Here is a 27,130-nt window from a genome sequence, read left to right on the forward strand (position 1 = left end):
GCGGTCTTGCAAAGGCAATTGAAACATTATGTGTGACTGACAGAGACACGGCTGCATAAATCTATATACTATTGTAAAAAATAATAATTAATTCAAACACTATGTTTATATGTGTGTTTGAATAGAATAGAATAGAATTCAACTTTATTGTCATTGCACATGCACAGGTACAGGGCAACGAAATGCAGTTTGCATCCATCCAGAAGTGCTTTAGCCGTGATATAGATATATTACAATATATATTAGCAATAATATAGATATGTAAGTATATTACAGAAATGGGTCTATTATGGTATGTTATAATGTACACGGTGTGAAGTATGTTAGCTTTTCGTGGAAGAAGTATTCAGTAGAACTACAAGAAATTTCTGAATTAAAAATCTGAAGTTTAAAAGCAAAAGCATGAATAGAGGTAAAATAATAAAAAGTTAAAAAGCTGAAAACTCTAAATAAATCATGTGCATGTTATACTTTCATTTGATACATTAGATCAGGAATGACTAACTCACGTTACCTCGTACATACATCCCACTTTGAATCATTAGGATGTCTTTATATAAGAAAAAGCAGCACAGTTTCAACAGAACATGACCGTTTTTTTTTCTTTATGATATATAAATGCTGCTATAGTTAAAAAAAACAAAAGAAAAGAAAAAAGTGTCAGCACTACTCGTTGGCCTTAACCGTATGAACTAACAGTGTCAAGCCCCCCACCCCCCGAAACCCCAGATAGTTCTATAAATTTCTATTTCTATCTCTGTCGTAAAAAATAATGTATTGCTTTATGAATTTGGTGTAGCAAGAATGAGCAAACGCTTGGCCTTTATCAGTAAAGATAATTCTGTAAAACTTATATGAAAATACAGTTAAAAGTCCATAATTTATGCCTTTCTCGTGTTTTCCAACGTTTTTATTGGGGTCGGATTGGAGTCTTTTGACACGCCTGCATCACATTATGCATGCTTTCATTGCAATTAGTTGGTTAAGGTGAAGCTGATTTTAACTATAGCTTTCATTCTCTGTTCTGTAACAATTCACCACATTATCCATATAAATTAAAATAGAAACTTCTAACTATCAGATAAAAAGTACGATATTGCACATCCACCACACACACACCTTAGTACAAGCGCAAAGTAGCTTTTAATATAAATACTTACTATTAAAGAGAAACGCTCAAGTACCTCAACATTTATTTTAATGCAATACTGGAATATAAAAATTAGTTTATACTACTCGTTTAACTGCATATGGACACATGCATGCATATACATCCATGTTATACTGTTTTTCTTGCAAGGTATGACGCTAATGACAAGATTTCCACGAGAGCAAAAAGTCTTTCCGGTCTCTATCCAGCACTAAATTTAGTTCTACTTTTGTGACAGTGAAAACAATTCCCAATCTAATTCTAAAAGATAGAAGTCAGGCATTTGGGGTGCAGATTTGCTCTTCTACCTCAGGTTTTCAACCCCAGTTTGTGCCTTTGAACGTCAAATAACGCATATTGCGAATTCACGATTTTTCTCCCACGACCTGAATGCCTCATAACACATTTCAATGAAACAATGAAATTGATCGTGTTTGACATTACTACGTTACAGTGTACAGATTCAACGACCATCGCTATTCTTTGCTGTCACTGAACTCCCTGTCAAAGCAGAAACGGTGCATTCAGTCCGAAGCTTTTATCCCCAGCAGAGCGTATGCTTAGTGAAGCAAATGCCTTGAGCAGGATGAACTGAGTAACCCCAGTGAGACTTTGCCTTTTGTCGCCCTCTGGTGAATTTCTCCAAGCATGGCAGATGACTCAATATTAGGGCCCACGGGGAAAAACAAAAAAAAACAAAACAAAAAAAACCCCACACTGATATTAGAACATACTTTATTCATCATCATTGTCGTCACAATAAAAGCACAGACTGTAATCTTTTGTAGAAAAAAAATTACACTTTGGTAGCACAACCTAATTCAGAAAGGCGACTGAAACAGACTTAACCATACAGAGCGATAGAGAAGAACTAGGTCTTTACACTTTATATATATATATTAGACTTTCAAGAAGCAAAATTAATCCGTTCAACATAAAAAGAAAGAAAAAAAACAAAACAATCAATAACCATACCAATAATCTTTAAGCAAAGCAAAGAGTGTAAAGATGCCTGCAGGCCTGGGACAACTTCAGAACCACTGGCAGTGTTGTGATGAACCCACACAAATAGTTTGCTTTCTGTTTAAGTATTTAAAAATAAATAGTTTTATTAAAGGACAATGACAAAGACTAATTTTAAAAAGAAAAAAACAGACGAAAAAACAAAACTGTAAACTTGTGATGAGCAACAACTAGTGTACATCAAGTTCTACGGAAACAATGGCAGCTAAGCACTATTACTAATGAATTTGACATTACACAACAAAAACATATTAAAGTATGAAATATAAAATACGTCCACAGACCCAGTTTTTCTTACTACTCTGAATTAGGGTTTCCAGCATGAAACCACTAACTAAGATGTTTATTTTTTTCTACATCATAGTATTAAACACTTATCTATGCTGTTGCTCAAGTACAAAAAACAAAACAAACCTATAGGCAGTCCTGAAGAGAGAGAAATGTACCTATTTCCAACAATGGCTTTGGAAGACCTACTCTAGCTGTATTCATCCACTCATCACTGTTACACTTTGGTTATCTGACACTTGCAGTGTTTCCTGTAAGATTTTTTTCCAGCGCTCAGGGAAAGTATACCTGGGTGATGACTGAAGAGAATAAATCACACCGTAAATGTCAAAAAAGCGGTGCCTTACTGGAAAAGAAATATAAGAATATATGTACAGAGGGCACTATGAATTAAGTCATTGGCAAGTTTGCAGCCTAGCTGGCAGCACGTTCTTTTCCCTGATAAGTATCATACACATTGCGTGTGTGTGTGTGTGAGTGTGTGAGTGTGTGCATTTACCCAGCCCTAAAGCCTGTGCATTTTATCTCTGCTCACTCTCTCTTTTCTCCATCTGCCATCACACTCATAACCCTAGCAGAACATTCATTATCAGTCAACATTATTATTATCAATTGATTTTGTTATTGTAACAGAAAAAAATACATTTATAGAAACTTAAAGGAAACCACAAGTTTAGCCTTATATATGTGGACATAAAACTTGGAGGACAACTGAGTTCACCTGATAGCTCTTTCTATAATCCATACTTGTCCATTGGTTTTTATAACCAACAAGATAATTAGTCTTCATCCTCTCATCAAAGCTGTGTACACTGACAGACCGTTTCATGTGAGAGCGGAAGCAGAGGAATTGCGTAAGTCCAAAAGCTCTATACATTTGCATAGTGAGAGTATAGGGCTGCCTCGATCTACTAACTTTTCCATATCTTTTTTTTCTTCTCAGGTGCAGTAATTTTCATAATGGAAACACTGAGTTGGACTTTGAAGTTTCCCACAGCCTAACATAATCTTACTTGATTCCAAAGCATTACTTCAGCTCAAAAGTGGCTCACAAAGCTTAAATCAGAAATCCTCTACAGCAGGTTTCAGCAACTTTAAATATATCAAGTCAAGACGATCTTTGCACTGAGCTCATGCCTCTGCCATGAGAGGACAAATAAAAAAGTTATTTGTGGTCCAGAGGTTGAATTTTGTCACTCATTAAGCAGTTCCTGGACCTTCTGACAGTTCCTCCAGGTTCTGTTGCAATGCATATGAGGGGTACCAGGCAGAGTTAACTTTCCAGTGGTGGCCGCAGAGGAATACAGCCATCCATCTCCAGTGACTCGGGCCAGCCTTCATATTTGTTGCTGCTTTTACTGTTTTTCATACGCTAAGGGGGCAAAGACAAACATAAATGATGTCAGCAAAACAGACTGGGATCAGGTTCCTATAGCACAGTAGCTGCTGAATAATTGTACACAGAGTGCTGAACAGCCATTTAAAAAAAAAAACCCCAAAAAACATAAAAAAAATCTGCATTATCATGTGGTAGTCCAGATGCAAAAAAAACCCCCTAAATCAAATGAAAAATGCAAATATCTTATTAGCCAATCACATGGCAGCAACACCAAGCATGTAGGTACAGATTTGCTACCATGGCCAACACGACCTGTTGAACTTTAAACTTCAGCAGGTTAATCTTTTTTTTTTAAAGCAGGTTAATGTTTAAACTTCTGAAACCCAAAGAAAGATGCCTTAAGTGACATTGAACGTGGCATGGTTGTTGGTGCCAGACAGGCTGTTGCGAGTATTTCAGAAACTGCTGGGATTTTCCTCAGCAGCTCGACGCCAGAGAAGAACTGACACACTGCTTCGAGTTTGTAGAAATGCAGCATTAACTTAAATTATGACTTGTTAAAATGCAGGTTTACAGAAGAGGATCTATAAAAGTTGAATTTTAAATTAAAAAAGTTGAATTTAAAAAAGTTGAATTTTCCTGGTCTGATAAGTCTCGATTTCTGCTGCAACATTCAGATCGTAGGGCCAGAATTTGGCGTAAACAACATGAAAACATGAATCCATCCTGCTTTGTATCAACAGTTCAGAATGTGGTCGTGTGCCGGCCTTTAGTGCAAACAGAGCCTCTGCAGTCTTAGTCTCACAGTCACAGCTCTCAATCCAACAGAGCACCTTTGGGATGTGGTTGAATGGAAAAACATACATCATGGATGTGCAGCCTACAAATCTGTAGCAACTGTGTGATGTTATCACATCAATATGGACCATAATCTCAGAGGACTGTTTCCAGCTGAATCTTTGAGAATTAAAGCAGTTCTGAAGCCAACAGTACTAACAAGGTGTACCTAATAAAGTGTCCGGTGGTTATAGATAATGCTGTTTTGTAATACTGTTGTGACAGTTGCACTGTGATCTATTCGCACAGGAAGAATATTTTCTACTGAACATTGGCGTCACATCAAAGACAGCACACCGACTCCACCTTCAGCCCTCGATCAGCACCAATAGTAAAAGGAACAAACCTGCTCAAAGGGACTCTTATTCTCAATACCCTTGGCTCCAACAAACACCCAGCTGTCTCTAAAGGCCAAATCCTTCACAGCTGTGCTCCCGAGCTCCTCAAAAAGCCGTCGAGACTCTTCATTCAGCCTGACATAGTGAAAAATACAAACAAAAAACCAAAGACAACAAACAAGTTTAGAGGTTTTTTTAAACATGCTCTCTGCACAATTTTATTTCAAGGAAACCAAAGTTACAAACACCATTTGCTTAATAAGGAAGATATTGTGGTCTCTGCAATAAATTCTCATCATCAACACTTTAATAACCATCATCCAAGACATCAAGAATTAATTGAATCAGTCTAATTTAATTCAGTTCTACACTTTGTAAATCTAATTTAAATCGAATCATGAAGTCGGTGTTCAGATGTAGCACCCCCGATAAATCTTAAAGGTGAAAGACTTTTGTGTCAAGCCTGCCATTCACTGTCACATTATCATACATTCTTCCTTGCACTGCTCAGTGACTGTTTAACTTGTTAGGCTTCCCAGATAAATGCATTCAAATTTATTTTATAGCAGAAATTAAATACATGAAAATGTGACAGCACATGAGGCAAAATCCTCTTTGTTTTACTCTACTAAATATTTATAACACAATACTTCATAATATGAACTATTCCCAGGTTTCTATTAAAATTGGCTAATGTGAAAGGGGAGGAACTGGGAGCACAACACAAATCCTTACTTTGTAGCTGCATCATCAAAAGAGGCCACAAACACAAGCGTTCCCTCATGAAGAGGCCGGAGAAACTTCAACAGGTCAGAAACATCTGAAAATGAGCATCAAATGAGATCTGAAGTGCAGTTTATGGGTTGTTACTGCCAAAGTGTATGGACTACAGGATATGAGACGCATATTAAACATTAATGTCTGGTTTTTATTACCTCCTGCCCACATATCAAAGGTTTTCGTCTCCAAAAGCTCGCCAGTCACCCCTGGAGCAAAGATACATCAGTAAAATGTTAAAACAGCACCATAAAAAGGAGCTAAAAAACAAAAACAATATAGTCTGCTAAAACGTGAAGAATGACAGTCTTACCATTCACCAAGGCTATGTTTAGTCCCCTGCCAACATTGTTCTTCACACTGCTCACTAACCTGTTAGACAAAACCACAAGGCTTATACATAGCTATTTAAACTCTTATTCACACTATGTAACACTTATATGGGCCAAGACAACAGGCAAAACGGTGAGAGGGACCAGCAGAAAGAAACAATACTTGCATTCAGCTCCCCAGACAGGCTTGAAGGCCTGGTTATGACAGCACAGAGGAAAAAAACAGAACAGTGTGAAAACAAAACAAAACAAAAAAAAGGGGGAAAAGGAGGGACTAAGGAGAGACAAAGACATAGATGAAGAACCAGAAATAATTAACACTGAATCTCACATCTTGTCCTCTAGGCAGATTTTAGGGCCAATGACGTTGGCAGCACCAGACACCAGACGGAAAGCCAGATGTTTTGGAGGACAAGGGGCTGAAAGTCCACATTTATATTTTCGTGGGTGGGGTTCTGTTAAAAAACATGTTGATCATAAGAAGGAAGATAAGAATGCAACTTTGTGAAAGTATTAATTAATGAGTAAGGTTATGCTGTACAGTTTGCTTACCTGGTGTTGCTTCTTCATTCGTACCTGAAAAAAAGCAAACAAACAAAAAACAACTGATTTTGTGGTTAAACTTACCAATGTTATATTCAGAAAATCCAGCCATCAAACATGCATCAACTTTAAACCAACACACATAACTTGTCTGTAGCTTCGTCACTAAGATGGCAGACACATTAAAAACTGATTGCAGTTTAACAACTGCTTGTTTTGACCAGTTAGCAATACAAACACAAAAGATTTAACTCACATAAAACAGACCTAACAATCCAACGTGTAAAGTCATATTTTCTTCCATGTTTGGTAAATTTTATTTGCTTGTCAGTTAACTGGTTTCCGCTTGATTCCGCTTACCGCTGAAGAAATGCAGCACAGAGGACGCACTCTCCCCTCCAAATAAGGTGTTTGCCAGCAGCCAGGTGAAACCCACCAGCAGCACCACAGCCACAGCTCGCAGGGGGCCTGTCACCATAATCAGGACACATCAGCTCAGGCCAGAAACATATGGGTTTATCAATAAATCCCCATTGAAAATATCAACCCACCTGTTAATCTCATGCTTCACTCTTTCATAGACCTGGGGAGAAGAAAAGCATTGACATTAGAGTGGCTTAAGTAGTTTAACAAGACAGGAGACTTTTTAGTAAAACGTTCTTATTTAAAATACCATTTCCCAGCTTCTAGTTATACCAAATATTATAGTCTTTGCCTGTAGTCTACCTTTAGTTTTAAAAGATGATAAAATCTGAAAGAAACACAGTCATGAATAAAAAATGTAATTATTTTAAATTATTTAAAAGGGTATTTTTCCTGTGTGACGTTTCTCTTCCTAGCTTTATGCTTTTATTTATTAATTTTTTTACAGTGGCCCTGCAAAATGGCTCTGCAGAGATGACGTTTAAAGGTTATAAAATGAACCCAAACAATCTCAGAGACGAGACACTGAAGAATGAACCCTTAGCGATGTTGTCAATTACATTTCTACTAGAATTAGAACCGGAAAAGTTCACTTGTTTACCTTTACAAGCGAGGATGCCTTGTTTTGCCGCCTTTGCCCGGCTGTAACGAACAGTAACGAGGAGCTGTTGCTCTTGTCACCCTGGACTTTTTGCTATTTCTTGCGCTGTTTCCTCATTGAGTCGTCCCTGACATAAATACGCTTTCAGTAAGAAGACAGGCTGAAGTTGGTATCCTCTTTCGACGAACATGGAAAAAGACCTGGTTTAATTTAACCCATTTGTCTTCCGGATATAACCTACAGCCCACCCCGAGCCTTTTCTACGGACCTCAACCCGTCAGTACAGAGTCTGCGTGAAGTGGCTCACGTGACCAAAAAAAAAAGATTATAAAAATTATTTTTAGTGTTTGTTTTTTTTTTTACTCAAATTCTTACAATATATATCACGCTTAAGAAATAATAAAATAAATTAAAAAAGGAACAGTCTTTCTGTCACATCGGCACATCTGCTCCTCTTAAACACGCGACCAGCGCTGCAAAATCAAGATGGCTGCCCACAGTGCCGTACTCTCCGCGTCCAAAATAATGAATCCTTTCTGGGTTGGACGCCTTGGAAACACTGCTAAAGTAAGACAAGACACGCAGCCCTTGCTCTTTCGCTTGTGAATGGTGTTGCGTGGCTCTAATTTAAACTCCGTTATAATTTTTTTTAACACAAGGTCATGCTGTTAACATCATTTGATTAGCAAAGCTAGCGGGCTTTTCCACATCTGTGGGTTGGTCACAGGTTTTACGGCACCCGTGCACGGGATCCATTTACAAACATGCTCTAAATCATTTGCACTTTGTATTTTCCAGGTATTTGGAACAACTTTGATCAGACACCGGAATAAGACCTCGCTTACTGTGAGTGAGTCAGATCGGTACATGGGATTGTTATCAGTTTCCGGGCTGTTTTGCATTGGAAGTTGTCTTTTTCAGTGTAACTTGGGAATTGTGTGTGTGTATATGTGTTTTTCCACTTTGTTGTGGGGTGAAGGTTATGACACTACTCTGTTTGCCACTATTTGGACCAAACCCGTTCTTCTAAACATCAAACTGACTCTTGTCCTTCTGCTTTCCTCTGTTCACCTTCAACAACAGGGAGAAAACATTGTAAGTAGCTGACTCGTGACACGGTTCACTGCAATTCACTGCATCATGTCTTAAACGAGAATATTTTCTATAACGGGGTTATGATATAGGAAAAAAGATGTGTGATGAGAATAAAAACACTAGCATTATCAAAATAATATAACAGTTTTTAAACATCATGTTGCATGGATGCATGGAAATTTTGTTACCATCAATTTCAACTGGAATTTCTAACAATCTTGATTCACAATAATAAACACAGTAATGACATCATCAAATCTATTTAAATATTTGTCAAACCTAAAAACACTATTAACTGCCTGACAATAATCTCTCAAACATACTTACTTGGTGCTCTGGACATGTGCTGGTTGATTTTTGGCCAGTGATTTGTAAGCTGTGTCCATTGTCAGCATTTTCAGCAATTCCTACTGCTATTAATACTACTACTACTATTATTCTTTTCTTTTGACTTCAGAATTCCTACTGCTTCTGTGTATTAAAGTATTGCATGATATTGTCAACCCACCACAGTGAACATTACTACACCATATCTATTTGTTATTATGTCATTGGTAATGTGGACATAAGCAGACACCAGATACCAAAAACTATCAAATTCACTGTATACCTTATTTTCATGAGATTATTTGTAGACTTAGAAAGGTAAACTTTTTTTTTCATAACATATGTTTACTGTAGTGGATGATCTGTCTTTAAAAGGTGCCAAACCTTCAATTTTCTCTATTTATTGAAGTTGATCCTTTGGCATTTAACAATCTTCTAGCCCCCTCCAGCAAAGTATGGAGGCAGGCACACTGTGACCCTCATACCTGGTGATGGGATCGGTCCAGAGCTTCTCAATCATGTCAGAGAAGTTTTCAGGTTGGTTAGATTGAATCTCAGTCCTGTTTAGTGATTACATGTCATCTACAGTCGCATAAGAATTGAATCCATTGTGTGGTTTGTGAACATTGTGCTGCAGGTTCACCTGTGTGCCAGTTGACTTTGAGATGGTGAATGTCAACTCCGCTTTGGAGACCGATGATGACATGAATAATGCCATCACTGCCATCCGGCGAAATGGAGTTGCCCTGAAGGGTAAGCAAACAGCTTCTTTTTTTTCGATCAAAGTATGAAAGCATGAAAAACAGAACATAGCTGTAAGCAGAGTATAATTTTTAATAAGACAGTTGAACTAAAGTAACTGTGAAACTGCTTACCTCTTTAATAGGTAACATAGAAACCAAACATACCCTGCCAGCGTCTGTCAAATCCAGAAATAATGTGCTGCGGTAAGTTTAGATGAAATCTTTAGTTTCCTAGATTAGGGTCATTTTTTTGTGTGAAATAGCTCTCATTTCTTACGTAATTTGGTCTTTCGTGTGGACTACCAGCACGAGCTTGGACCTGTACGCCAATGTGATGCACTGTCAGTCCCTCCCCGGGGTCCAGACTCGCCACAAGAACATTGACATCGTGATCATCAGGGAGAACACAGAGGGAGAGTACAGCAGTCTGGAGCATGAGGTCAGACGCAAGAGGAAAAACAATCAATACTACTGTCTGCTGAAAAACATGTTTATGGTCCCTTAAACACTTCTTATCTGTCTCTTTTTTAGAAAAGGGAATTGGGTGCCATCTATGCATCATTCATTTTCCAAATCAAAATAACTGTGCAAAATCTTTTGGTCATATGATAGAATTTAATATAGACAATATTGACTTCAGAATGCAACAGATAAAATACGATTATCTGAAACTACATAAGACTTCTGGGCTGCAAAGAAACATGAAAATGCTGCATTAGATCCAAATCTACAGCAGACTAAAATGTGCATTGGTGTGCCGGGATGTGTACCTGCTGTGCATGAAGCTACCACTGTGCTCAGAGGTTTACACTGTGAATGTTGTCATTTTGGGCTTTCGAAGTGTTTTTTTTTTTTTTTCCAAGGTGGAATGATTATACAGCATACATCTTTAATGACTTAAAAAGAAGGAATTGGGTGCACAAGTCCAAATTTATTTCAGTTTCTCTAATGCACACATGGTCAAAGGTATACATTCAGGCTCTAACATAGTCCATTATTTGTTTATTTGTCCCTTAGTTATTTGTCTGTTTCAGGTTCATGTTAAGCTTGAGCCTTGGTGGTTGTACCTGAACAGTTTCCTCTCACCTGTGGGTGACGGTTTGGGTCTTCCTCCAGATCTTGGTGGAAGTGATGACATCTCTGAATAACTTGTAACTGAGGATCCTGGAATCTGCTGTTGTTTAAAATTCTTCAGAGAGATCTTCACACCTTGTGTAAATTTACAGTTTTCATTCTTAGATCTTCAGTGAGTTTTTTTCAGAGTACTGATCAGTCCAATGAGTGCTCTCAGACAAATCATTTTTGCACTGGTAAAGAGAAAGAACCAGTAGTCAATCATAATGACTAAAAAGAAGTTGATACTCCTTGACCTTGTCGAGTTAAAAGACACTGAAGAAGATTCAGCACCACTTATTAAAAGATTTAAGTAAGTGTATGTTTATATTTGTGCCCATATTTATGTTCTGGCCGTATGTAAATCAGAGAAACTAAATAAAAACCTGTGCACCCAATTCTTATTTTTGTAAGTCATTAAAGATGGATGCTATACAATCATTCCACCCTGGGAAAACAGAACAGTTCAAAGAAATCATTCCGTTACATTTATTCTCTATGATGAATGTATATAAACTTCTGAGCACAGTAACTGTAGTTGTTGAGCCATGTTTGCTTACACAATACAGTTATAGCTGCTGTTTTACAATTTGTATAGAAACATATTGTTACATTGTTAACCACTTAGTACTAATTAAAATGATTATTTTTTATTTACTGCTAATTTTGTTCTGTGTTTGTTGCACTTAATCATTTTTGAATGTTTAGTGTTACCTTGTAGACAGAAGTTTTACTTTATGTAGTATTACGCGTAGTCTTACAGACGACACTTTATTCCCACTACAGTCTTATTGATCTTTCTAGTACAGTTTAAACTCATGTCACTGTATTTCATTTGTTGTTGTCTTCTTGTCCTACTTCCAGAGTGTATCCGGGGTAGTGGAGAGTCTAAAGATTATCACCAGGAACAATTCCATCAGGATTGCTGATTATGCCTTCAAACTGGCCAGGGAGAGAGGTCGCCGCAGGGTCACTGCTGTACACAAAGCTAACATCATGTAAGTTACCTTTTGGGAAACGTATCCTGTCAAACACGTCTGGCCTTTTGTTTACTACGGTGAGTTTCTTAGTCCTGGATATGCTGAGTGTGGCATTTCTGTTTCAACAGGAAGCTCGGTGATGGCTTGTTCCTGCAGTGCTGCAGAGAAGTGGCCTCGGGTTATCCAGACATCACATTCGACAGCATGATTGTGGACAATACCACAATGCAGGTAACAGATGATGACATTTTAGGGAATCCAGGGAATGTTCTTCTTCTGATTTTATTTGTTTTACTTAACTCCATTTGTGTCGTTTAGCTCGTGTCCAAACCACAGCAGTTTGATGTGATGGTCATGCCCAATCTGTACGGGAACGTGGTGAGCAACGTGTGCGCAGGGCTGGTGGGAGGACCTGGCCTCGTGCCTGGGGCCAATTATGGTCGTGACTATGCTGTCTTTGAAACGGTGAGTGTTGGAGGCTTGAATAGGTTTGTAGGACACAGTTCTCTCAGAATTTTGAAGGATTGAAAATGTATGAGTCATGTCTGTCTGGTGTTTCAGGCCACAAGAAACACAGGAAAAAGTATTGCAGAAAAAAACATTGCAAACCCAACTGCCATGCTGCTAGCTAGCTGCCTGATGCTGGACCACCTTAAGTAAGCTTTCCCGGATAAAAATTCTTCTTCATTGGTTTTCTGTGTGTGTGTGTGTGTGTATTGGTGTGACTGTATTATATTTAAATAATGTTTTTCTTCTTTGTGTCTCCAGCCTTAATGATTATGCAAATCTGATCCGGAATGCAGTCCTCACCACAATGAACGAAACCAGGGTGAGCCTTCCTCACTGATGGGTTCCTCACCTATCGCGCTGCCATGAAGCTCACAGGCCATTGTTGCGTGACATAGGATTTAAGGCCGCAGTGACAATTCTGGCATGCTTCCTAGAAGGCATCACAATACATTCACACAAAGCAGCATTGTGTCCCTTTTCCTTTCACAAAGCTCTTGTGCACCTCTACACTCTATGGGATCTGATTGTTTCTTGAGTAAATTCCAAAACCTGATCTGCCGATCATGTGCAGCATCTGACTAGTTACTGTGGGAAACTGATTACACTTTGCACGCACAAAGAAAATACAAAGCGTCTATCCAAATACAGTATGCGGCATGAGATGCAGTCCACAGTGCTACGATTTCATAGCATACGTTAAGGTCTTAAATAATTTAATACGGATTTTGGACCATATCTGTTAGCACCCTGTTCTTTTGTTTGTTGTAGCTTATTTATGATTTTTTTTTTTCTCTTTATTTGCAGTTGCACACAGCAGATCTCGGGGGTCAAGGAACCACATCAGAGGTGGTGCAGTCCGTCATGAGGGTCATCCAGAGTAAAGGACAGTTCACGGCAGAGTTGTAAGAATGACCGGGAAGGTTCACGCACCCACGCTCTTATCAGGTGGTTTGAGTTTAAACAGGTGTACCTTCTGAGAGAGGATGTCCGTGTTTCCATAGCATCTCGTTTCACACAGCTTACTTACCTGTTCACAATACAAATGAGCCTGCTTTCTCACTTCAAGGTTTCACATGACCTGTTTAAAAAGGTGGGTTTTGATAAAATTCCATTATCACTCCTGCAAGCATCGGTTTTACTGCTGGAGCTTATTCAGCTGAATATGAATCTCCTTAGAGATTCGTATGAAACATGAAAGGGCCTACTTTAGATATTTAAATATACAAGTATAGGCACGCATCTTCCACTATACCTTCTGCAGCAGCCATTATTTATTTTTCACTGTGTGATTACATCACAGACTTTAAATAACCAAAATGTCATTAATGCTTAATATAAATGTAAAGTGCACATTATGTCCTGTTACATCGTTTATGTTCTTATCACAGCAACTGTACTTTGAAGAGGTGATACACTATAGAGGAGCGTGACTGCTGTCAAACCTGAACTTTACTGCTTGTGCCATAATGGCTTTTTTTGGTCTAGGGATGATATCACAATATTATACTGTTGTTTTTGGGTCTATCCAAGAAAATGCTCATAACGCCTGATATGAAAAGAATGGTTTCATTTTGTTTGTATGTGTGTGAGCATAAGATGTAATCAATAAAGAAATTATATGTCTTAACATCTTTCTTTTGAAGAGAGGTTTGAATTCTCAGCATATTTGAGACGTATTTTGAGTACTACGAAGGATTAGGATGCACGTGGCTGACATGCACTCCAGAAACTAATTGGATATAAATGCAGAGAGAGCAAGCTGCCAGATTGTTAGATACACCTAGCTGAAATTAAGGTTGTCCACTGAAATAGTTTCTTTAACAGTTCTCTTTTGTTGAACCTGTTCTGGAAATGTTTAATATGCCTTAATGATAATTTCTCAGGCTTTAATTTGTGAGTCTGTAGAACTGTACTGCTTTATGCTGACAAGTCATACTGATTGTTCTAATAACCGGGATTTGTTTTGAGTAGCTGTGTCTCATAAATGGACAACTGAGTGTACAGATATGTGCTCAAGAGGAAGCCTCATTGTTACTTTGACTCTGTGCTTCTGAAGCTTTGTGTTCTGGCCTCTTGCTGGGGATAAAGATTAGTAAGTAAGAAAAGCTCGCTGATCTTTCTGTTTGTTTTACAATTTCATGCTCCATCAACTTCTTAACCTTCAAAATTAGATGGTAGGTTGCTGTTTTACATGTTGCCACTAGGTGGCAACACAACTTTCTATAGCTGCCACTCAAAAAACTCACAGCTGCTTGGATGTGTGCTCCATTACATACACTGTCTTGACAATATGCAGAACACACAGTGTGCTCTTTGTCTGCATTGCGTAAACACAGTAGGGGAATCATGGATGCAAAAATCTCTGGCAGGAAGATTGTTGGATAAAAATGGGAATATTAAGATAATTCTTGTGCTTTTTTTATGTAATTTCTAGGAAGCAGGTTCTTGGGCTTAGACCACGTGTTTCTTAGAAAAATGTGAAGGATTTTGGCTTTACACTGCCTGAAAATGTTAGAAACCAAGTAATTTATTATAGTTTCATGTGGTCGAACCAAACCCTTTGCCACTGATTCATCCAGTTATTTAAAATTCTCTGCTCACACAGCTTTGAGATACACTGTCCGGTCCTGTGAGGCAGCAGATCTAGCACAGCACCGGCCTGCTGCTTACAGAATACAAACAATCGTGGTTTAGCTCACTATCGTCAGCAAGGCCTCCAGTCATAGGCGCACATCCCAGTGTAGTGATAGTAGACAATTTATCATCTGTGCAGTTCTGTGGGAAACTTACAAGCTGTTCTCCCTGTGTGCACATTTGCATACTGAGGAGAAAAATCCTTTGTGATGAGGCACATCCTTTTTTAGATTTACTTGTCACAGGGAATCAAGATGTGTAGTGTGTGAAATGTGCTGCATGTAGTTTAACTGCTGCCAGTTGGCTCTTTAAATCTCTTGCTTCGTCTTTATTTTTGTCTGTTCCACGGACACAACTGATGGACAGACTTTTACATGCGCTCCGTTTTACTTGGATTCACTCTTAAATGTTGTACTTTTTGTGCGAGGTTTCCTACCTTGAACTAGTTTTTTGTTTTGTTTTTTTGTTTTTTTGAATGGTCTTGTTCCTCTCAGGGGAACAGGCTTTTTACCTCACTACATCTCCCGTCACTCCTCATCACTGTCGATATACTAGACACTGTCCGTCTTATTACCTCTCCTGAGCTGCTCCTCTCTGCGCCTCCACTGGAGCCAAAGCCATTAAGCAAATGATCTGGTGTTGTGAGGGGTGAGAGAGATGTTGAAATAAACCACCAGACATTTGACCTTTATGGGCTACTATTCAGACCTTGTAGGAACTCTGTATAAAATCTACACTGTAGGTTTTTTTTGCTGCAAACGCTGCACGTAAAAGGCTGGTGCAACCATATTACATAAAGTATCATCTTGCCATCAAAATGGTTACTTTTTAATGCCCAGATTTATGGTGATCAGTGTCTGAGGTGCGTGGAATTTAATTTACAATAATCGCCTTTGGAAAATTCAACACAATCTTTTCTGTGCTGAAACATTGTCCTTGGTTAGAAATAATCTACAGATCTCAAAATAGTTTCAGTGAGAACATTCAAATGAAATTATCCACTTCATGGCAACACACCTTAGTTGTTCACACAAAGCATAAAGGTAAAAAACAATATATGCAGTGTTATCTTCATTTTAGATGTCACAAAGTATTTGCGGCTCCCAGTGTTTTCTTTTGCGTGGGAACCGGCTCCAAATGGCTCTTTGGGTCCTAAAGGTTGCTGACCCCTGGTTTAGGCTGACGTACAAATATCTCAAAACTCTGCTGGAAATATTTCTGTGTACAACCAGAAGCACATGCAAGGTAAGATTTCAATTAGATTTCAAATCATTTTTCATACTTAACATGTTCCACATGTATGCTTGTGCTTGTTTATTGGTTAAAACATCTGTTTCAGTGTAACTCAAAGTTTTTGTTTTTAAAACTATTTTTTAAAAGTGCTAAATTAACTTGAGGGGCATGGAGTTTCTGGTGCTTTTGAACAGCATAGCTTTGTGCAGAGCAGTGTTACTGTGAAGTGGCTCATGGTAACCTTTGTTGTAATCTAACTCTCATTCATATCAGTTTTCCTGCTAAGCTAGGAAACGAAATGAGAGTGCACACCATCCATTTCTAGATCGCCGGCCACACTAATGCGAGAAATTTTGCTAATTTGCTAATACAGGCATGTTTAATCTTGATATCATTCACTAAACCTCCTGCTGCTGCCCGGTTAACCAACTTATAATTATCTTCGTCCTCCCCCCTCATTTCCTTTTCATCTGTGTTTGAAATCCTTGTTTAATATCTTTCATCCACCTCTCTAAGATGCATGTTAATCTGAAAAGTTTAGTTAAACCATGTGATATGACGTTGGCTCTAAAACATGTGGGCTCATTAGCCTGTGGACTATGATAGTGCCCTAGTTTGCTTCAGATCATTTCCACAGTCCTTAATGTGCCCCCATCACTGTCCACACATATGCACAGCTTACACACTGACTTACAGTAATTCTCTGGCATCTTAATTTAACCATATTAATACCTACCTAACGTATCCCATTATCTTATCGCTTCCAGAAGCAAAGGTACGCACACAAACATATGTGCAGTCAAAGAAACAGTACATATGAACACGCCCTCTCTCCCTCTGTCATGTTCATCAGCTCTACTGCGCTTTGCAGTGCAGGTGATCGTAATCATTCATCTTGCCTCGGATCAGCCACTGCTGAGCACAGCTGCATCTAGTCTAGTCTGTTCTCTGTTAATGGGACTTTTTCCCCCCCACTCATCAGCTATGGCTTAGCTACATTAAGCTACGTCAGAGGTCAGCTATTCTCTGTTTCTTTGGCCTGGCTTTTTGTGTGTTTTGGTCGCTCTTGGATTTCTCGTCACAGGGACTTCCACTGTGATTTTTATTAGTCACATCTGTAATCAAAGGAAAATGAAGAATAGGTTGTTGGGGTGATGCCTGCTTGGCAGGAATACAGTTTGATAATCAGGGAGTTTGCTGGTTAATTTCATCTTTTATCTTTCAAAATGAAAGGAGCCAGATAAATCACTAGAGTCGGTCTTATCTTTTTATCAGGAGCTTAAAATTGATATATTCGTTTTGCACAGTTGGTTTTAACACCAGCAGAATGCCACTGAGTGAGCTCATATGACTCTTATCGCTGCAGCTCTGATAAGGTGTTTTCCACTGACTGTGGTTTCTCCTCCTTATCCTATTTAAGCCTACCTGATGAATTTGCATCTGTACAAAGCTTAATGACTCTTTGAGGTCAACATTGTGCTTGAACATAGTTCCCGGAGTTTTGACTATGGTGGCCACCCTGACTCCCCTTGAAACACAACAGATACTACGCTGAGCTCAAAGTCAAACCATAGTTACTTACAGTATTTGAAGAAAAGCACACATGCTTATGTTATGAAACCGTAGGGCTTTCTAATTTGTAAGCCATAATGTTTTTTGTTTCATCCCCTGGGAGGAAATCAAGGCTCCAGGCATAGCCGTGTCCTAGTGGATGTGCATACCGATATGATCAGTATCTGATTTTATGTATGTGATTATGTGTGCACATCTGCATATGTTTTTATTACTGCTGTAACCTTTGGTCCAGCCAGAGAAAGTAATTCCACCCGTGCTACACTATCTTAGCCCTTTGCACTGCCCTTCTCTCAGTTTTGTGACCTGACCTCTGAGGCACACTGTGGTTACATTTTGCATGAAGAAGTGTCAGCATGGGGCACTTTCTGCATTGTTTCTGAATAGAATCCTGATGTCTTGAGCACTTTTCCTGTACCTCACGCATTGCTTTCTCCTCTCCCACTGAGAAACTTGGCAAAACGTGAGCAAAGAGAGCCTGGGAGCCATTTCTGCTTGGTTTTATGTTCATAATAAATTTGCTGGCTTATTTTCCGTGCTGTTTAAAAAAATAAATAAATAAAAATACATTTTTCGACAAGATTGATTTGTTGTCTTGTATCAGAGAAAAAAAACAGCCAGATGAGGAGCAAGAAAGAGACGAGAAGCAGTAATTGATTGTTTACTGGTGCGCGATTTGTTCCATATGAAACATACATGGCATTCTTGCCAGCGTTTGCTGTTCGCTCACTTTTCTAGTCTCTTTCACTCTGTTGATTACTCTACTAATCTCTGATGCTATTAAACGTTTTACCGTCTGTGCCCTTGCTCAGGGTTCAGGGGGTGTTGCCAGAGTTGCATTATATCAAGGCAAGCATGCTGCATGCTTGACAACCCACATTACACTTCTCTTATGTCATTACAACTCTGCTCCCCTGAAACTGGAGCATCTTGGCACTTTGACAACTCCCCCTCCAGCTCTGTGTTCACCAGCTTATAAAAAGTCTGTTCTCCTGGTTGCCAAAACAAAGCCTATTTCCCAGTGACACTCGTGTATTCTACTAAATCTCATGCATGTTCTGCAATTCAGCTTACAGTTCACACAATGACTGCTCTTCCCCCACCTGTTGCCAGATACATGCTATTAAGATCTAAATATGTCATGCTACCCCTCTAAAACTCCCCAAAATGACAAATTTTCTATCCATTATTCATGTTTTAAAGCAAAGTTCTTTCTGTGATTATCTAGATCATACATCTGTCAAAGGAAGGGCTCATGCTTTTTGCTTGTGCCACTCCCTTTTTCTGTCTTTCATATATTTCACCGTTTCCTGATTTATATATGTTTTGACCCCCTCCTTTGCCTTGAATGTCTGCTCTACTCTCTCCACTCAAGCATCTCGAAAGACTTGATGAAAGCAGATTTCTGCAAATCCACCAGAAAACCTAACTTTGATTATATTTCTGCCGTCACTGTGACTTCTCAGTGGGATTCTTGCGTCCGATGCTGTTCGTAAATGAAATTTGAAGGGGCCGGCAATGCTGTTCTCTCAAAAAAACCTCAAATGCGTGGCGTCTGACTGTTCTTACGTTGAGTCAATTCAGGAACTCTCTCTGCAGGAGGGGGAGACACAGGAGAGGTGGAGGAAGATCTCAGCCTGGGCGTCTATTGTCTTATGTAGTCTGGAAGATGAGTGGATGGTGGGGTGGGTGCAGTTTTCTCTGTGGTGGGGTTGGGTGGACTGTCCCGGGCTCTGTGGGGCCGGGCGGCGCTGCTGCACTGGGCCCCGGTCTGGATGGGCCTGGGCCCCCTTTCCCTGGCGGGTCGCGGAGTATGGGGGTGCCTACTGGGGTCAGCGGGGGAGCTGGCCCCAGGGAGGGGTCACTTGCCCCTCCCTTCCTTCCCTCCCCATCTCCAGCTGCCTCCCTCTTCCCGCTCCACCACAACCACCCACACATGCAGGACCTTGGAGTAGGGGTGTGTCACCAGGGTGCAGAGGAGGCTACCCCCCCCCCCCCCCCTCCGTCCCCTTCTGGCTGCCTCTGCCTCAATTTTATCCCACAACTTAGACATTCACATTACTCACACTCTCATTACACATACATATAGGACCTTGGGGGTGGGCACGATACACGGAATCCAAAAGACCATCAGGGTGTACACCTCACCCCTGGCGTCGTTGCCCACCTCTCAATTTTAAATACATGTAAACATTGAGGGCTATCAGGAGGGACCATGCGCTTACCTGCTGCTCTCTGGCAGGTAGCTCCATGCCCTCCTGGGTTTTAAATGCACCTTAGAACACACATGCATCAACACTACAATGAGCGGGTGGAGGGAGGTTTGGAGTCTTCTCTCACCCCCATTCTCTGCGACCTGCTGGAGCGGGGGGGCTAGGAGGAGGAGTTGGCCGTCCGACTGCGGTCTGGAGTGTGGGGCCTCCCTGCTGCTGCGGAGTCGGGGCGGTCTGCTTCTCCCCACCGCAGGGAAAAGGGTAACACCACCTGGGTCTGGGTGCAGTTCCCCCCTCCAGGGGCAAGGGTACCTAGACCCGGTTCGTAGAGTACGCTTGGGGAGTGTGATTGTGTGTACAGCGTCTCTTTATGTCTGTCTCCACGTTGGTTGAGTGTGGAGTAAGTGCATATGAGAGCATGAGGGTGGGAATGGATGTTTGCGTCTGTGTGTGCCTGTATGTCTGTGTCTATATGTCAGGTTGGGTATCAGACGCCACCTCTCTGGGGACATCTCAGGCCCTCCAAGGTTTGGAGGCCTATCTCCCCCCACCACCACTTCCCCTGCCAGTGGCGGACTCCCTCAGACATCGGTGCGTTGGTGGTTCTTTGTGTCTGGGGATGGGCGTCCAGGTACACACCGGCTCACTCCTTGGCGGCCGCCTATCGGGGCCTGGAGCCTGGGGCTCGCTCGGGCCACTTCGGAGGTGGGGTGCCCCCGGCCTCTCGGCCTGGGGCTCGGTCACTCAGGCACAGCTGGCTGCCGGCGGAGCTCACGGGCACGTCACTGCAACCCCCCCTGGCTTCTGCTCCGCGGCTGCTGAGTGAGCCCTCATCTGGGACTCTCCTCAGCTCTTTCTGGGACAGTGGCGTGGCTGCCCCTCTGTTGGTCTTCCTTGGTCTCTTGTGTTCTGGGGGCCTCTGGATGTCTGGAGTTTTGATCTCCTCCATACCTGCTTCATGCCCTGGAGGACGGGGCTGTGGCCCCCCCACACCCTCTAGCAGATCATTACATGAAGGAACCTTTTAAAAAAACAAGCGCGTCCATGCTCACAGGTGTACACACGGGTGATCACACCCACAAACTACACCCTTTTTGGCTCCTACCTCAAAGCACACTGTGTTCTGTTGATCTTATGTACTGCACAATAATGTTTAATATTTAGCATTTACTGTCATATTCCCATATATCATTGTGATGTTGTTTATTCTATTACTCTTGTTCTCTTCTGCTTGTTTTCTTTTTTCTTTCTCAACAGGTGATCCAGGTGATCGATATATGCATTTTCTTTTTCTTTTTTTTTCTGCCCATTCTGTTGGTTTTTGTTTTTTGCCCTTCTTCCCCGTCCCTCTTCTCAGCTGTTTCTCTTTCCCTCTTTCTTTCTCCCCTTCTTTCCCCCAGTCAAGTCTGTCCCGTATTCAGCAAGTGAAAATAAAATAAACAATAAAAGGTGAATCAAATGGACCATTATGGCAAGGCTGGGATGGTCAATTTGGTAAAGTAAATCCGTTGGGCATCTTTCTTTGCCTTTAGACAACAATTCTGATGGCAAAAGAGCCAAACGGGACAGGCAAAAAAAACCCCCAAACAAACAAACAAACAAAAAAACAAAAAAAAAAACCTCAAATGCGTGGCGTCTGACTGTTCTTACGTTGAGTCAATACAAAGAAGACCTGAATATATACTGAAAAAAGTGTTTTTTAGAAAGTTAGTTTTCTCTGTCAGGAGTATTGATCCGTGGTTGTAGGAGTGAATTTAGGGAAGATCTGATGCTGGCGAATCAGCTGAAAAGAAGCAGTACAGTCCTAACTAGCACCCAGAACACATCTGGCCTCAGGGGCAGGCTAATTAGTACCATACTAGATGTGACCTGCTGCGAAACCACATGAGATGAAGTAGATATGAAAACAGTCTAGAATTGACTGCGCTTCCATCAACTCTTTTATCTTGCCACCTCTGAATAGCTCCAGTCAACCCGTCTTTGGGTAAATCCAAAGCGAATGAAGCTGTAAGCGTCTCAGACTTCAAAGTTCTAAAGCCTCGTGTTGTTGATAGTTTTTATCACTCAGAAAGTGTTTCTTAGTTGTTCAAGCAATAATATTGAAATATCTAATAATTCTGCTTTTATTTCTAAATGTTAATGATCTAAATGATGGAATAACAGACGAAGTCATGTATCATGACATGCAGCTTGTTTACCCTGTAATAGGTCTGCTATAGACTTGTAGTGTTCATTTCCTGAAGAATGATACCCGTTAGGGTGAAGGTTAGACTCTTAGACTACTTTTTTCTCACTGCTGCTGCTTATTTGAAGTTTCTTTCAGCAGGCCTTCAAGCGCGCATACCTGCCTGGCCCCTTAATTTGCTCACTTCAAAGATTCCCCCAGCTGTCTTATCTGTGTCTTCCCATCATCCGGTTGTATAATCTTAGAAAAACAATGCGCACAGGCCAACTGTTGATGGCCTATATTCTCTACATATGGCTTCATTTTTCAGATTTTTACAGATTATGACCTCATGCTGTAATTTCGGCAAGCTGTTACTTGATAAAACACTCAGCCGAAGGCTTGAGTTCTAGCAGCTTAGTTTGTGTGTGTGCACCTCAGCTCTTGCACTCGCTCCAGCAATGCAAAGTCACGCTGTGTCCGCGTGGTGCTCAGTGTGAGGCGTTCTGGCTCATTTCAGCTCGTACAAGAAAGCAAACACTTCTGCGCTTTGTGAACCTGCCAAAATTAAATTATTAACCATTAAACGATTACATCAAATCACGGAAAGAATCTTCTGACGAGCTATGTGTTTATGTAACTCCCCCAAATGTTTTTTTTGTTTTTTGTTTTTTAAGATGGCCTCTAATAAAAATCAGGTTTTTACTATTGCTCACAAGACTATATGTTGTTTTTCTGGGCTTGAAGACATGTCGTCATGCTCAAAAACCAGTGTACCGATGAAAGTCTCAGAAATATGGTGTTTTGCAGTGTTATCCATAAAAAAACCCCCAAAAACAAATCTTTTGGGACTAACGAGTCAGAGTTGGTGTTGCAAAAAAGGTCTAACTGTCCACGTGTACCTGTTTCATTTCAGCTCGATGCTGCTGCTCTCAGTGTTTCACAGTGTGTGGGTCTTTGCTCCTGCTCTGCTCTGCTCCACTCAATTGTGCTGACACTTCCTCCTGTAGAAAGAGGGAGAGTGGGTCTTGCAGGTCAGGTGCACAGTGACCATGGAGATCGGCTGCAAGCAAGTGGCACAGGATTTAATAGTAATGGTAGCAAGTCGGGGCAATCAGGTTACCCTATGCACTGGCACCTTTCAGTCCCTGTCAGCTCTTCCCATCACCATCTCATGTTCCACTGAAATATAATACAGAAATCAGCTCTAGTCCCTGCACAGCAGACTCACAAAGACTGCACACTAAATATATTGCTTTCGTATACCTTTGCGTCCTTGTTCACACTCGTTAACCACTATGCATGCCCACAAATGTGTAATCAAAATCTATGATGTTATTTTGACATAGGACTACACATCAGGATGTATTTAATCTTAAAGTATTTGTAGCGTTATGTCCAAATAAACAGAAACAACTTTTTGGGATTTCCTTGCCTGTATGATTGTGCATGCATCAAGATGTTTGTATAAATAAGTCTAAAATCACTCAGGCCAATAGCCTGCACGATAGATAAAATGTGATCCCAGACTGTGCTGTTTATGTTACTCTAAACTATATGACCTTGTGCACCCAGGACATCTGCTACGAAGCTCGGAAGAACTGGCTCCACCCAGAGACGGTTTACTCCCTATTAAGGACCTTGTCTCGTGCCCTTATAATATATTCTAGTCTCTAAATATTCTTCAGTTAAAAATTTAGTGATAAAGAAATTGTGTTCACTTCTTCAAAATGCATCATCAGAGCACAGAAGAAGTGGTCGAAAGAACAGTGAACACACTGAAACGTGTTATTCATCTAATCTCACCGGTTGATGAGATAAAGTCGCCGCCCTTTTATCACCCTGTCATTACAAACACAGATACCCAAAGTAAGCAGTAATAAGAGCAAAGACACATCCTCAAACACATTTTAATATTAGACACAGACAACACGAGTAAACAAAAAAAAATGCAGCATTTAAGTAACAAAATTCCAAACCTACCTGACCCTAAGTGAAAAAGTAATTTCCCCTTAAACCTACAAAAAAAAAGAGATCAGGAGGGGAGGAAATTTTGTTCACAGCTCTGTAGGTGTTTGCCATCAGATTAAACAAGCTGAACAGTTTGTTTCATGCAGTTACTCTGAGTTACTACTTCGAGTGCCATCTCTGTCCCAGGAGAGAAACGCCAAAAAAACCAGTACACAGAGATCTTTTTTATGACCTGAGTGGTCGAACTGCTGCTGGGTTTCCACAGCCGGTTTTCCTCTCTTCCTGGGAACTATGGGGTCATGTGCCTAAAGGCACAGTGCCATAGAAATCACTCACACTAAAGCTTGACATTGGAACCATCGGGCCTCATTAATATGAATCCCAAGTATCTTTAGCACAAAGTCACCAAACGTGTGTGTTTAGTGTAGCTTAACAAAGTTAACCTGTCAGATTAGCACCACTGGCCAGGCTGACACCCCGAGGCTGATCAGGTGTTAAGACTCATTTACCACACGAGAGGGATTCATTAAATAAACAGATATATGTACGTGCACATGACTGTTGGTACATGCACATGCTCCCACACAGAGAAACACCCCCAACAGTGAAGACGGTCTCTCCGCAAAGGGCACTAACCCGACACCTCACAAACACTATTGTGACTGACACACTTAATGTTTAATTGACTGTAACAGGAGATGAGAACAATCTTCCTACACGTCCGCTCGTATATAATAATGTTTGCGTTTGTATGTAAACAGCTTCGCTTGCCTCCCACTTTGCTATAAATTCTGCTATTATAATGAAATGCTCCCCTATAAGTGAACAAATCAGGACACGCTCGGATCAGTGACTCGTGGAAGTTGTGCATAATGGAATTATGCTTATAATAACACCCTAATGCCCATGTCTCATTAAGTAGAGTGTTTGTAAGGGATGATTATACCTTACTGGTCAGGGCTGTTTGGGAAAACGTGAATTAAGAGTACAGATAATCCCTTTTACTGTTGGATACAATTACAGCTTTGGTTACTGTGGCTTTATTACCTGTGGTTACTTTTATTTTCAAATAACCGCATCAGATTTTCTTCATTATCATTATCTTGTAAACTATACCTCCCATGTCATCTCTCTGGCAAAAACAGCACTGAGCCAAGCTTAGATTTACAGTTTAAGCTATTATAAATTATAGCCTATTAGCATACTTTGCCTCTTAGCATATCCCAGACGTTGCTTACAGTGTCCAAGAATTACTAAATGAAACAACACTCAGCAACATATCACTGTTTGACACTTACTGCATAATAGACATAATAACTAATAATAATTTAATAATGCGATGGGAAAGCGTAGTGTTTTAATGCAGAAACACACACGCACAGAGGTTCACAAACACATAAGCTTAATCAATCAGACTGAAGGACTACAGTGACATGTAAACATACCAAGCAGCTCCCTCTTTTTCTTTCACTGTGGACACAGGGAACTATTCACCCGTTTCCCCTTCTTTTCCCTCTTCCTCGATCTGTTGGTTGTCCTCAGTCAGACTCAGCTCTGTGGAGCCCTTGACGCTGCACTCATTCAACCCCATTCACCTTCTTTCCACCATTCCCATAATCATCTTTAAAGTTATGATGTCAGCACTTGCATGCATGCAGGACTGTGTAGACAAAGACACACCTATGCACACACTTGTGGGTTTGAATGGTGGTTTTGCACAGGGGATCACAAACATCTATGCCTAATATAAAATTATTTTTTCACATGCACGTGTGGGTTATTTTAGATTTAGGCTACAATTCATCTTCCATCTTTACTTCTTGAACAGTTAGAGTGGATTTACAAGCTGGATTTACTTTGCCTTCGTAGTGTTTATGTTACATCCATTTACCATAAAAAAAACTCCCTTGGAAGGCTTGCTTTTCTTCCCCGGGCTTCCTCTTTATCTGACTTTTACTATTCACAAAGTAAAACTGATAGATCTACATTTTCACTATTTTTCCCCCAGCTGTAACTCTTCATTTGTCTTTCCCAGTTTAAATAACACTGCCTATCTGAGTCTAACTCAAATAGCTGCAGTTCATCTGGTAGTTATCTTTACTCCATCAGTGTCATTATTCTCTTCATACTCTATTGTTCTTGATCATTAAAAGTCTGGACTGCATTAAGGCATGCAGGTAAAGATTTATTTTTTTATGTCCTAAATAGCTTGCTGCAAGCATCCTGTGAGCAAAAATTTAGCTAATGGGTTCCTTTTGACCCTCCCAACTCCTCCCACTCTCTGTGCATTGTGCATACACCCTCCCTTTTGCCTTCAAGTATCAATCAAGCACACCACTGCCTACACAATTCAGTTTAATTACATTTTGCCTGCAGCACTAGAAACTGTGTTGTGCTGGGGGAGCAGCACAGCAAAGAAGGACTCATCCAGGCTGGAGAAACTGATCAGGAAGGCTGGCTCTGTGGTCGGCATGAAGCTGGACACTCTGGTGACAGTGGCAGAGAAAAGGACACTAAAAAAACTGCTGGACATTATGAACAATGCTGGGCATCCTCTGCACACGGTCATTAACAACCAGAAGAGTCTGTTCAGTGACAGGTTGCTTCTCCCCAAGACAAGAACCAACAGACTTAAAAACTCCTTTGTCCCACACGCCATCAGACTGTTTAACTCCTCTCTGGAGGGGAGAGGGAGGGGAGACAGGAGGACAAAGGAGGGGGGAACAACTAAGCTGTAGTGCCTCTTCACTTCACTGTGCAATTACCTTTTGTGCAATACTTTTGTTAATAGTCAACGGTGCAAATAGACCTCAATACTTGTAATGTGCAATTCACTTGTATTTTTATTTTTATTCCTATTTATTCTATTTATCCCCTTCGTATATTTTATTTATATATGTCTCTGTATTTATATATGTGTGTGT

The 27,130-nt window shown here is 40.5% G+C and overlaps 2 protein-coding genes across 3 annotated transcripts; one reads left to right on the plus strand and one right to left on the minus strand.

Moving 5' to 3' along the window:
• Positions 1–1,868: 1,868 nt before the first annotated feature.
• Positions 1,869–7,941, minus strand: fam3a (FAM3 metabolism regulating signaling molecule A). Its single transcript, XM_040047285.1, has 10 exons — positions 7,652–7,941; positions 7,179–7,210; positions 6,988–7,095; positions 6,637–6,660; positions 6,416–6,539; positions 6,066–6,124; positions 5,911–5,961; positions 5,711–5,795; positions 4,984–5,110; positions 1,869–3,833 (listed from the first exon to the last, which is right to left on the minus strand). The coding sequence occupies exons 2-10, from the start codon at positions 7,189–7,191 to the stop codon at positions 3,735–3,737; spliced, it is 690 nt and encodes a 229-aa protein (XP_039903219.1). The 5' UTR covers positions 7,192–7,210; positions 7,652–7,941; the 3' UTR covers positions 1,869–3,734.
• A 148-nt stretch (positions 7,942–8,089) lies between these two features.
• idh3g (isocitrate dehydrogenase (NAD(+)) 3 non-catalytic subunit gamma) lies at positions 8,090–14,524 on the plus strand. Of its 2 annotated transcripts, XM_040047283.1 has the most exons (13): positions 8,090–8,218; positions 8,450–8,497; positions 8,735–8,746; positions 9,513–9,610; positions 9,711–9,826; positions 9,960–10,020; positions 10,123–10,255; positions 11,794–11,927; positions 12,038–12,140; positions 12,228–12,374; positions 12,471–12,565; positions 12,678–12,738; positions 13,224–14,524. In XM_040047283.1, the coding sequence occupies exons 1-13, from the start codon at positions 8,138–8,140 to the stop codon at positions 13,323–13,325; spliced, it is 1,191 nt and encodes a 396-aa protein (XP_039903217.1). In that variant the 5' UTR covers positions 8,090–8,137; the 3' UTR covers positions 13,326–14,524. The 2 variants fall into 2 exon arrangements, with proteins under 2 accessions (XP_039903217.1, XP_039903218.1); XM_040047284.1 differs by lacking the exon at positions 8,735–8,746.
• The last annotated feature ends 12,606 nt before the right edge of the window (positions 14,525–27,130 follow it).

Source organism: Simochromis diagramma, unplaced genomic scaffold, assembly GCF_900408965.1.
Source record: "Simochromis diagramma unplaced genomic scaffold, fSimDia1.1 OVJJ01000387.1, whole genome shotgun sequence".
Classification (NCBI taxonomy): domain Eukaryota; kingdom Metazoa; phylum Chordata; class Actinopteri; order Cichliformes; family Cichlidae; genus Simochromis; species Simochromis diagramma.

Excerpts from the sequence above, each read along its gene's own strand:
- fam3a (XM_040047285.1), bottom strand. Across the intron at positions 6,661-6,987 it reads TGTGCTGCATTTCTTCAGCG|GTACGAATGAAGAAGCAACA; the intron begins GTAAGCGGAATC and ends GCTTTTTTTCAG. Across the intron at positions 5,111-5,710 it reads TTTGATGATGCAGCTACAAA|GCTGAATGAAGAGTCTCGAC; the intron begins GTAAGGATTTGT and ends TCACTATGTCAG.
- idh3g (XM_040047283.1), top strand. The coding sequence starts at position 8,138 with ATGGCTGCCCACAGTGCCGTACTCTCCGCGTCCAAAATAATGAATCCT. Across the intron at positions 10,256-11,793 it reads ACAGCAGTCTGGAGCATGAG|AGTGTATCCGGGGTAGTGGA; the intron begins GTCAGACGCAAG and ends TCCTACTTCCAG. Across the intron at positions 12,141-12,227 it reads TGGACAATACCACAATGCAG|CTCGTGTCCAAACCACAGCA; the intron begins GTAACAGATGAT and ends TGTGTCGTTTAG.